Raw genomic sequence first — 12165 nt, forward strand, 5'->3', positions numbered from 1 at the left:
AGTTGCATACTCTTCTCTATTCACAGGAGGCAACTCCAATGTCCCAAGTATATCTGGGTTTCCATTGTTAAGAAGCAAAACAACTTATATCCAATTCACTCATTCTAGGGCCTCTTTAATCAGCAGTACAGGACCACATTGCACATATCCCACTTCTTCCAGCTACTGTGCAAGTGATGCTGTGCACAACAGATTTCCTGCCTGCCCATGTGCACGAGCTGCAGTTCCACCACTCACCACTTCCAACTACTGACATCAAAAGCCTCAGTCCTCCATGTTACCACTTCATTGGCCAGACCAGCAACTCCACCTCTTCCTCTGCACAGACTCATGCTATGAAGCTGTGGAGCCCTCAACACAACACGGTGTCTTTCAGAGTTCTTATTCTCTCACCATGTGTTTCCTTGTCACTAGGCTGTGGCTCTAACAAACACTCCTAGAGAGCCTTCAAACAGCAAAAGGCTCTTCCTGAAGATGAGCTGCAGGCAAGGTCAGAAGCAAAATATTTCTGCCTCAGTTGCCATTTCAAAAGGCTACTATGAATGCCAACTATTGATACTGAAGGCTTCAAAGATAGTACACCCATGTTTGAGTGCTGATTTCAAGCTGGATCAAACACTGTTTTTTAACACATTTGCATTATGACCTTAATGTTGTGGAGTATATAAAACAAACTCAATCTGCTTCCTTCCTTTGACAAGAATTCTTTGTGCTTGAAAGAAGCATTGTATTCTTCAACATACTTTAAAATTAAAGCCTACAAGGCTCTGCTATGCAAAACAAGAAAATAAATTAAAGTACCAAAGTGTTGGGTTAGCAGGATTATGCTTCTCTTGACAGCTCAAATAAATTCATCTCTCTAGTAACAGAAAGCCTTCCAACTTTGCAGTTTCTACTAGAAACTGCCCCGATTATCCACAGTTCTGAGTTTCATAAACAGAGATGTATGGTTTCAAAACAACACAAATGAAATATACTGCTTAAATCTGAGTAGCCATCTACTAAAAAGAACAAGAAGTCACCTTAATCATAAGCATATAAGCAATCATATTATGCAGCAGTGTAGCCAACAAGCGATCCTCATCATCCTCCAAGCGCTTCCGATCGTGTTCTCCCAGGGAAAGATACCTGCAAGAAGAGCTACATCTGAAGCAGACTCACAGGCATTCTTCATCCACTTCACTAAAGCACTGGCAGAGGACACAGCACTGTTTGCAAAGCACACAGCAAATAAAACCTCTAAAAACACTAAGTCAAATGGGCATTTTCCAGTAAAACACTGTCATCAGTAATTAAACATTTCCCTTAATTATTAACTAGTTGAAGCAAATAACATCTGTTCAGTGGGAAATTTGTTAGTGGTCTGCTGGGCTTATCATCCATTTCCTGTTCTCTGCAGTGGCAGCTCCGTGACAATTGCAACTGTCAGAAGAGGAACACATAACTCAGCCCAAGAGCTATCCCACATTAGAGCTTAAGGACAGCTGCAAGGCAGAAGAAAGCTGATGAAGGAAGTGCACCAGGCACTCTCTTTTTCCAGTAAGGCAGGCAGTTTTTGGAATAATAGTTTTGACACTATCACCCCAAACTAGTTCTTATTTTGGCTACCAGATTTCATGTTCCATGATAACATGGATGGAGGCAGTAGAGCTGCAGGTGGTAGACAAGAGCACAGAATGAACAGATGTTAACTGAGCTGGGGGGAGGAAGAGGAAGTGAGTCAAGACTGACATCTTAGAAGCAGTCAAGCCTTAGGCAACCACGCAGATATTTCTAGAGAGTGGTTTCCTCATGAGGTTTTTTGTTTTGTTTTGTTTTAACTACAAGCTGTGAAAACACCTTTAAATTACTTCGCATTTTGAGAAGGCTCAAAATGCCATTTCTGGAACTATTTAATTCTTTCACTGTATGTCAAAAGACTATTATTCCAGAATATAGCCATCCTGCCACAGAAATCTCTTGCTTTACTAATGACCTAGTCTATTCCATCCATTCATATTGTTCTTATGCTTATATAACCCATTTCTCGGGAAATATCTCACCACAAGAGTTAAAAATATATATGTCATAACTAAAGACAAGTATTTCAGTATCAGGAGCTACTGACCAGCAGAGAGAGAAAAGGCTCCCTTTGGAATAGTCAGGTATAGTAACAAGGTTTACAAAGTGATAATAGCATGTTAAGCAGAATTAAAGTAATTTTTTTCCCTACTATTTTTATTATTTCAGCACCAGGTGAAACAATGAGGAGGAAAAAGGTCTACTAAAGAATTTACCTGTCAATCATCTCCTGAGGTCCCTGGTCCATCCCCATTCCTTCTCTCTCTAACATCACAGCATCCAAGAAAGCATCTTCCCAGAACTGCATCTGGTCCCACAAAGTGGAACGCTCTTTGCCTATGCAATGTATAAAAAAAATGGAGCATTTATTCTGTTTATTCCAGTTAGATACTTTATGATTAATTCCTGTTCATTTCCACTCCTTGAAAATACCATAAGCCAACACACAATGAAACTATATTTAAAAAAAAAAAAGGTTACTGGTAAACCACAAGCAATATCACAACTGAATAAAAGTGTAAAAGAAAAGACAAGACAAATCTCTCATTCTAATTAATGGCACAATATTTTTAATCCCTTACAGTAAAGTACTTCTCATCTCTATTCTTTAAGGAGTATATCTTCTTCCATAAACTGTTAACACTGCCCCAAAGAAACAGGACTATCTCACACAGACACAGATCACAGCAAACACACAGAGAAGTGGAAAGATAAGATTATTACTCAGAGAGAAGGTTTCCATTGCAGCATCCTCTAACTGGTCCCAGACAGATCCTTTATCCCTACCTGCACCATTCCAAGCAGGTAGGAACGATAAATGGGAAGGATGAAAAACACAGGAAGAGAGAGCTTTTGATTAACAGCAAGTCCAGACAAAATACACAATAGCCAATGTACTCCTAATTCAAGGGAGATACTTGAAGCCCTTTAGTATTCTGAGTTTAGCCCTCTGTTCAGTGACTTAAGCTGAATGATCTTTTTTCAAGATCAGTGATATATTTTAGCCTTCCACACATAGCTAACTTCCTTCACTGCTTCTTCACACTGTTTAAAGAATTCGTATCCAAGAAGAGCAAAAGACTTGGACAGATTTAATTTTATGCAAACTACACCACTCGCACCAATCTCCTCAATTTTATGCAAACTACACCACTCGCACCAATCTCCTCACTTACTCAATGCCCCAGCAAAACTTTGGCTTCACTCTGAATGGTCTGATGTGCCTTCCTATCCTATCAGCGTGGACAACAGTTAGACATTAAAAACAGTGTCAGGGGAAGCGAAAATTCCAGTCTGTCCTAGAAATTATTTCATCTGAACTTCAACCTGAAAGATTCCCACCCCACAAAAAAAAGGTAGCTTACCCAAAAGTCCTTCATACAGATAGACACGTTGGTTCCCATCCTCTGGACCTCTCCCTGGAGTGCTCCCTTTGCTATCCTTCACACTCTGCTTCAGGTTGTGAGACTTGGCCTGAAAAAAATACAACAGATATTGGCAATTTAACTCTTCACCCTGTAGGGCTCTCTCTTGTGCTGCTGGGTTTAACAGACACAAGTTTGCAAGCTATACTTCAAAAAAGCTTCTCCTGCAAACATTCACAAAACAATTGTTTTGTTCAAAGAGCAGCGTAATACACTTAAACATCCAGAGTCAGCCAAAGAAAAATCAAAGAGAGACAAACACGGACATCAAAACACACAGGAGGCACAGTGCCTACCTGAAGGAAAACTGAGGCAAAACAAAAATGCAAGCCCCAGACTGAAGGGAAGAACCTCTTCTGTCATCCCCCATATTTCACACTTATGCATTCATAAAGGTGTGACATTAAGCAAATAATTATATCTCATCTGCCCTGAAGAATGAAAGCTGGGACAACCAGCCAGCAGGAACTGTGACAACAAAGCTGGCCCATTTATTTCTCTACCACAGGTAAACTATGGTGCAATATTTGAATTCATTGCACATCATATACACCCATCATCTTTACTCTAAATCTCTTGCAAGGTTTCTTAGAATTCTATTTCATTTCTATTTAGTTCTGTTCTATATAGTTTAGTACAAAAACACAGAAAAGTAAATATTTTAAAAAAATCTGACTCTTCAGTAACTGAGAGGACACCCACTTGCAACTATGGAAGCAGATGTGGTTAAATCATTTTCATGCTTTTTGTAGAAATCTGGCATGAAACACAATGGTTTTGTTTGTTTTTTAACATTAAAAGTAGAAGCCCTGTAAAGGCTTCTACTTATCAGGATTACAAATAATGAACACAGTGAGGCCAATCTTAAGGCACTGCAAGTTTTCTTATTTTGCTGAGAGCCTGATTTAGCCAAATCAAATGTATCATTATTTTCTTGGTATGTATATGTATATTAGATGTATATTAGAGGTTATACACAATAATCATGGACTTTACAAAACAAAGTGCTCACAAATTATTTGGGTTTTACTGCATACAAATCTTCCAACTAGACAAATATATTTGAAAGTTATGCCTACACTTCATATAGGACTAAAGTAATACTTTAGAAATTTATAATTTAGAATAATTTAGAATAGAAACAGAACAGCTGCTAAAACCAAAACGGATCACTCCTTTACTCTACCAAGCAGCTTCTCCCAAGAAACAGGGAATTTTCCTTTTAGTTAAGGATGAATAATGCCCACCAAATGTCCATTTGGTTAAGAGAAAAATTGAATTAATATTAAACATTACTAGAGTCTCTAAAGTGGTGCAAGACTGAATCTACTACTTTCAAAAAACCATTTATGGCACAGGAAATGAAGAAAGGTATGTGGATCCAGAAAAAACTACATCTTGGACATTGTAATATTGTAAGCCATTGCTGATTAATCCTTAGAACTGAATCAGAGATCCTACTGCATCTATGCACACACATTGAAATATTACTGTACGAGATCTAATTTAAAAAAATAAAAAGAAATCTGCAATGCCCTTACAAAGATAGAGCTAGTAGCAGAGTTTGTCTCAATTTCACTGTCTGACACAGTGCCTCTGGATCCTGCTAAATTGCCACCATTTTCCACACTTGGGCCATCACCAGCATTGCTACTCAAGTCACTGTCTGCTCCCAATGTCTCTCCAGAACTGTTACTAACCTGTGGAGAAAAAGAAAGCAATTACCTTCAAGAGATAATACACCAGAGAATTTGCTCTTATTTTCAATGCATCAAACAATCTGCCTTTTTTGCACTCAGGTTACCTTTTGAAACTTCTATTTTTTTATAGATAGTTTATATAAAACTAAGACATATTTACAGAATTGTTGCAATGCACTAGTTCCATACATACACCAATATGTAAGAATATGTAGCAGCAACAAGCAGCATATATGAAGGCTGTAATGTGCTCATAAAGCAAGCACTATGTATGTTCTGGCACACATGCTTGCTTGCTACCCACTCAGAGGCTCTGGAGAGAGAACTCACAGAGTACATGATGCATGTGTGACACTATGCTGCCACACCACACAAAATGTAGGCACAAAATGCCCTTGCCCACTTTAACAAGCAGTCAGTCACATCCAGATTTCACTCTGGGCATATCCTACCACAGTGCTGACTTCAGAATCCTGGCTTGTACTTCGGACCATAACTGTTGGTCCTCCACTGGGAATAGAGTCAAAATCACTCTTCTGCAGTCAAAACATATAAAGGACAAGAAGAGTCACATTAGTTTTTACCATAAGGAGAGAACATCACTTCCCATTCTTCTGGGCTCTTGAATCCCATGCCTTATGCTTCCTTAGTTTATTTAGCCAATCAAATAGAAACTACTGTCTGAGTCTCAAAAAAACCATGGTGTCCTGTAATTGAGTTTACAAAGATCAAAGCCCTAGAGAAAGGGGCAAAGAAATTTTACCAAATGAGCCTCTCAAGAATACTCAAACCCTAGAAGTCTTCCCATAATGAAGCAGTGAATAGAAGAACCCTGTCTCTTACCACATAAATAAAGCAAGCATAGGAGCCACTGACCTGAGAACCTGAGGCCAAACTGAGGCCACTGTCTGCACTGATTTGGGATTTCTTCTCATCTGTTTCTCCCAAATCCAACTGTTTCACACCTTCTGGTCCTGAACAAAGGAAAGAGTAAATAATTACTGTATCAAGAAAAAACAGCATAGGAGAAAGCAGATGACAGACTAGAAGCAGGAACAGTACCAAGAAAACAGATTTGCTTTCTCACTTCTTTGATTTTTAATGCATTTTTTATTATTCCTTGGTACTGAAAACAACAAGGCCAGCAGAACATATCTGCTCATCTTCAAACATTAGTTTGAATTTCAAATATTCCAAAGTCCTGGAGTGATTATAATTAAACAGTAGCTTTCTTAGCCATTCAAGAGAGATAAGAGGACAGACAACAGTCAAGTAGCTTCCAGTTATAATAACACATGCAGAGCAGTTGACATTCAACTCTAGGAAGCCACTTCCTTTAATTCTTGGTAATAAAAAAAGAATACCTATTTACTTATAAGTCAGAATCCTTTTTTGAACAGCTAAATTGCTCAAAGTCCTGGACTGAGTTTTTTGGTTGCCCACTGCAACTATCTAGGCAAAAATCAGGCAACACAAGACAAGAAAACAAACAGTGACAATTGGTGTTAGCCGGTAAGATTTTAAAAGATTAAAATTGTATGATGCTGTACTTCACAACATTTACAAATGGCTCTCCAGAGTTGGCAATCACATAGGTAGGAGAGAGAGAGGAAATCAGCAAGCTTTTAAGTCATGCATTCATTAACCCAACAATCCAAAAAAAAAAAAGGAAAAGAAAGGATAAAGAGCTTTATGTTCAATTTCCCATGCACTTCTAGAATCATATCATCTATGGACCTCAGATGAGATGGCAGAAATAAAAGAGAATGATGGAGAGGTAGAGCCTGAAAAGAAATTTGAATAAGCACTGAATGAAGTTAATAACAATGCAAGAAAAGAGTGTGTTATAGGCTGTACACAGAATGTTAATACTCTCAGAAAGGGGAAGAGACTGAATGCAATATAGCTGCCATAGCCATATCTGCCAACTATTCAGTAACAGGAAGATATGATCAGCTGCTGGAATATTTGTATTATATACCCATATCTATAGCCAGTATCTCTAAACAAACAATGCCACTACCTATGTAACTACTGATCACAACAACCTGGGAATTATGAACATGTTTGTATCATATGTAATATTAGAGAGGTTAAGATAGTGAAAAGGAAAGAAAAAGGGACGGGAGGAGAGAGAGAGAGAGAGAAGGATAATATACAAAGATTTGTGGGAGTGAGTTTGAGATGATATGTAAACTCATGAACAGCAAAGCCATAAGCGGGCTGTGCGGACCATGCTAGCTTACTACTCAACTACCAATTCTTCCTGTGAAATGAAGGCATTCTTCATTTGCTATAGCATTTTGCCTCTAGACCCAAATGCCTTAGTTACTGTAAATCAACTCCTCAAAGATTCTAAGAAAGAGAAAGCATAAACAGAATTTATGAAGAAAAATAACTAAAAATATATTTTCTAAGAATTTGGAATATTATTTTCCACTGAAATGCACATAGGTCACTTCTAGAAGTCTATAACCACTCATTCAAGTGGTCATCATTTCTAGTTCTGATACAGCCAAAAGTTTTACATCCCATTACTGCAGCAATAACACAAAATTTCAGCTGTGTGTTTTAAGCAATTTATGTGTTCATAATTCAGATATGTTTCTGGCAGTTTGACTTTTAAAGGAATTGAAATTGACTGAAGCAGTTTCAGATATTTGAGGCCTGTAACTGAGTTTAAGGAGCACAACAGCTACAACTATATTGTTGTCACTGTCACTTTACAAGCACTTAAAAACCTCCCTTTCCCTTCTTTATGGAGCCATATGTCTAATACACATGGAACACTAAAACTTCCATTTATCCCTCCCAACATAGGCACCTACCTGACAGGCTCAGTTTGGGAGAGCAGGTGTGTGCATGTGCTGTGTGTCTCACACACTCCTTCCCCAGCAGGTAGCAATTCACAACTGAAGTACAGTAAGCTGTGCTGCAGAGGTGCTCCAGTCACCCCATCCTCCCTGAGCTAACTCCACATGCTAATTTGTACTTAACAGAAGTATTTAACTGAGTGAGGTGCCTAAAACTAATGGAAGCAAATTCAGGCCTGTCAGAATGTTAGGAATCTTCACTCATTAATCTCAGCTATTAATCCTTCCCAATTTTCAGTCAGTAAAATAGGTAGCATCAGCTCTACAAAGTACAAACTAAGCTTATGGTTAGGAAACACCTACCACAGCATGGTTGTTATAAATTGCCTGTTGCCCTTAAGTCATATGTCCCTATTTACAACAGTGACAACCAAAAGAGCAAAACCTGGTATTGCACCTGCAGAGTATACATATTCAAAATTTTATTCATTATCATATTTCAACAGATGTTCAGATTTGTGTAGATTTAGACTATTATTTAGACTCTGCCACAGCCTCAAATTTCACTCCTTCTTTACCAAGGGATATGAAAAACAAAATCAGGTTGATTCCTTATTATGAGGCTATTTTCTAGAAGTCATCACTAAATACAATTATTCACATACACCTTCTCTCTCCCCCTCAGAAGTATTTCTTGTTGCAGACTGACTGTTCATAGTTGATGGCAGTTAACAAAATTCACCATCCCATGGTTTGGACAAACAGGAATTCTTCATTCCAGTAACAGTTAATCAACCAATATATCCATGTCAACAACTTGTTTAAAAAGTTTTAACTTTTAAGGAAGGAGACGGAGTATCTTAAAAGTCTTCCATATTAATTTTATTGGTGAGGATGCAGAACACCTACTTCCTCTTCTTTGAAGGCAACAATTGGGGAAGGAAAAAAGGGAAAAAAAAAAAACAAAAGAAGAGACATTTGAACATCATTTCCTCAGGGCAAATAGATCTGTTTGGTCCTTTAATGGAGACTTTCTTGATAGATTTCGTTCTTGTGAGTATAAAATCTGTGTGCCAGAGATGCAAGCTCACCCTGCACCTGGGGAGTTGGCAGTTATGGGGAGGCTGGAGGAGTCAGTTTCTACATTTTTTTAAATTTCCTTACTCGTTTTTTCCAAAGATTTTTGCTTTTTCACTTCCTGGTGCTTGTTCCACAATTCTACTCAAGATGCATTGAAAGCAGGAGAGAAAGAGAAAGAGTCAGCAGCTGGTCAGACAGGTGAAAATGGGGAAAAAAGTTTCAAACAAAAAACCCCACCCCTTCACCTCAAAAAAACAAAAACAAAACAAAACAAAAAAAAATAGGAAAAAAAAGGGAAAAAAGGAAGAATCTTATGACAACTACTGAGTGAAGGGTTAATTAACACCAGTTTAAAAGAAATCAATATTAGGTATTGAGCACTGCATCATCTCTTAGTAACAGTATTCAAACATTAGAGATGACTTCATACAGTGGTGGTGCATCCCCCCTCCCCTCCACGGGCCCCACTTTGACAGCAGTTAATCAACTAAGGAAAAACAGCTCTTAGGAACAAATAATTAATCACCTTTACTAAGAAAGGGATTTAAGACTGTCAGCTATTTACTTCTCTAAAACGCAGGCATCACAGAAGCTCTAATTAATGGAAACATTTTAATGTCTCTAGTTTATATCACTGAAAGGAGAAAGACACAAAAAACAACAGCAGCAATTCCAAAACTATTAAAGTGTAGGTTAACACAACATTTAATCAATATGATGTCTTACATATTATCACAAAGTTTACAAGTTATTTTTGACCTGACAACATTCTCAATAAATGCCTGGCTCTGCCTATGAACCTGTCCTATATGTGAAAAGCTGAACTTCTCTGCATCCACTTGCTCCTATCAGGGTATAGAGAATAGAAAATGATGAAGAACTAAAATGAGCAAGATATCAGACATGCTTCACTCCAACTTCCAAAACTAAAAGTCGCAGCACTCTAATCAAGTCTACAAATTCATAGGAGAATATACAATGCACAGACCAGCAAAACAGTGTGAAGTTTTCTTAAAACTGAATTTGAAACTCAGCCCTGGGACAAAACAGTGATGAGGCACTTACACTTTTCTATCATTCACATTGTTCAACTCTCTGAAATGCAGTCACCTTTTCTGCTCAGAAACATCAGATCATTCCAGGCACTGGCCCTTTGGCCAAAGGAAACATTACAAGCTGACATGGTGAGCTGACTCCAAGTGTTAGGCACCGTCCTCTCTCACTAGCACCATTAACATTGGAGACACTACAGAGGAAGATCCTCTTAGAAAAGTGGCAAAGGGAAGGAAAAAGAAGTAAAATGTTCTTTTTCTGCTCTTTAAGAAAACTTCCTGTGCAACTGAAAGGTCACTTAAGTGTGTTAGAAACCCATTCTACCCTGCAAATAGCAGAAATAAGGGCAAGACAAGCTCTAAATAAGTTCTATTGAGCAAAATGTCCACCGGAAAAAAAAATTAAAAAGGATAGATTACAACTGTGGAGGAAGGCTCCAAAGTATTATGAAAAACAAGGTAGAAAAAGCTAGAAAGATGGCTTCTAACCTACCAGTTTCTAGATCTGCTTCATGATTGATGGATGTGCCTTCAACTTTCATAAATAGACAGATGGATAAAATTGCTGAGGGATCCAAACAGCATCCTACAGGCTCATCAAGCTGAGCATACACTGACAGAGATAACAATCTCTAGGATGGATTGAATTTGTTTGTTAAAGGGCTTTGAAAACATCTGGCCTCTTCCATGCTCAGTCTATATAGCTTTACTTTAAAAATCACCAGTCTGAAAGCTACAACACCTGCCATTAACTTACTTTTGGCTGACTTGTCTGTTAATTTAGTGTAGAGTATGTGCTAGTACATTAAAAACAGACTAGATTTTACTCTCAATTACTTAGTCAAAGAAGAAAAACAAAACTTCAAATAAACTCACAGGGCATAAAATACTACACCCATGGCTTTGTTACATGACCCTGAACTAAACAGGACAGCAGTTCCAAAAAGGACCAGATGTGTTTGGAGTATGTAGCACAATCTTTTCTGTTTAAAAAAAACAGCCAAAATAAAGTGATCTGACCAGATTAAACAATTATTAAATACTAGTAATGGAAACTTCAGTAAGTACTGACATTTTCATTAACATTTATAGAAAGTATGCAATAAACCAAACTTATCACTAACATAAAAGGGTAAATTAATTAACTATCAATTTAAAAGTCACCAGTGTATTAACAAAAAGACCTACACTACAGGTGATAAACCCTGGAAAACAAGAACCCCAGAAGTGAGCAACTGGTGAGTGTCAGAAGCATCATCTTCACAATGAATTTTCTAGGTAGGAATTAGGTATCAAGCACAGTCAAGATCAAAGCTCAGATGGTAAAAATCCATCCTACTCCACCTCAGAAATAGAAAACCCTGTGAACTTTATGGCCATTGTTCCTGTAGTACCAGAAAACTCCACAGATTCAGCTACCATAGACTCAGCTCTAGATTTGAGATGCAGTTTAATCACCATACTAACATACACTTTACATATGACTACTGCAAACAGAGCTGTGCATTATTTTGCTCCATGCTTCTGAAAACTTCTCATTCTAGTATTTCTTCCTGTATCTAGGTAAAAAAGGTAGAAGTCCAATTTGCAGTTCATCTATACAATACCAAGAGTTTAATTCAAAGTTGTATTTACATATTTGCAACCTAAGGCCATAAGTACCTTCCAAACTTCACAGAATCACAGAACTGCTGAAGTTCAAAGGGATCCAAGGACATCATCTAGTCCAACCTCCCTGCTTAAAGAAAGATCAACTAAAGCTGCTTGCCACAGGACCATGTCCATTGAGGTATTCACTTTCTCCACAGATGGAGAATCCACCACCTTTCCAAGCAACTTAATTGTTCTAGTTGTCCTAGTGTTGGATCATCTTCTCAAAAAACCACTTTTTTCCCCGTGTTTAAATGGAACTACTTACAAATACGTTGTTATTTCAGAAAGATGTAAATGTTTACCAAATTCTCTTCCCTAAATAAATTCATTTGAATGAGAACACCTGCATTTCACAGCTAAGCTGTGACTAACGCCAGTCCTG

The 12165-nt window shown here is 37.9% G+C and overlaps 1 protein-coding gene across 10 annotated transcripts in view; it reads right to left on the reverse strand.

The window, feature by feature from the left end:
- The window catches only part of MADD (MAP kinase activating death domain), a 68484-nt gene that overhangs the window by 16679 nt on the left and 39640 nt on the right, over positions 1 to 12165 (reverse strand). For 8 of the 10 annotated variants that reach the window (XM_059849353.1, XM_059849356.1, XM_059849352.1 and 5 more), the window contains 7 exons: positions 9163 to 9216; positions 6062 to 6159; positions 5638 to 5721; positions 5027 to 5185; positions 3426 to 3534; positions 2277 to 2397; positions 1023 to 1128 (listed from right to left, as the gene is read on the reverse strand). In XM_059849353.1, coding sequence (XP_059705336.1) covers positions 1023 to 1128; positions 2277 to 2397; positions 3426 to 3534; positions 5027 to 5185; positions 5638 to 5721; positions 6062 to 6159; positions 9163 to 9216 — 731 coding nt within the window. The remainder of the gene's footprint in view (positions 1 to 1022; positions 1129 to 2276; positions 2398 to 3425; positions 3535 to 5026; positions 5186 to 5637; positions 5722 to 6061; positions 6160 to 9162; positions 9217 to 12165) is intronic. The other 2 variants (XM_059849355.1, XM_059849349.1) reach the window with 1 other exon arrangement.

This window comes from Haemorhous mexicanus, chromosome 6 (assembly GCF_027477595.1).
Source record: "Haemorhous mexicanus isolate bHaeMex1 chromosome 6, bHaeMex1.pri, whole genome shotgun sequence".
Taxonomy (NCBI): domain Eukaryota; kingdom Metazoa; phylum Chordata; class Aves; order Passeriformes; family Fringillidae; genus Haemorhous; species Haemorhous mexicanus.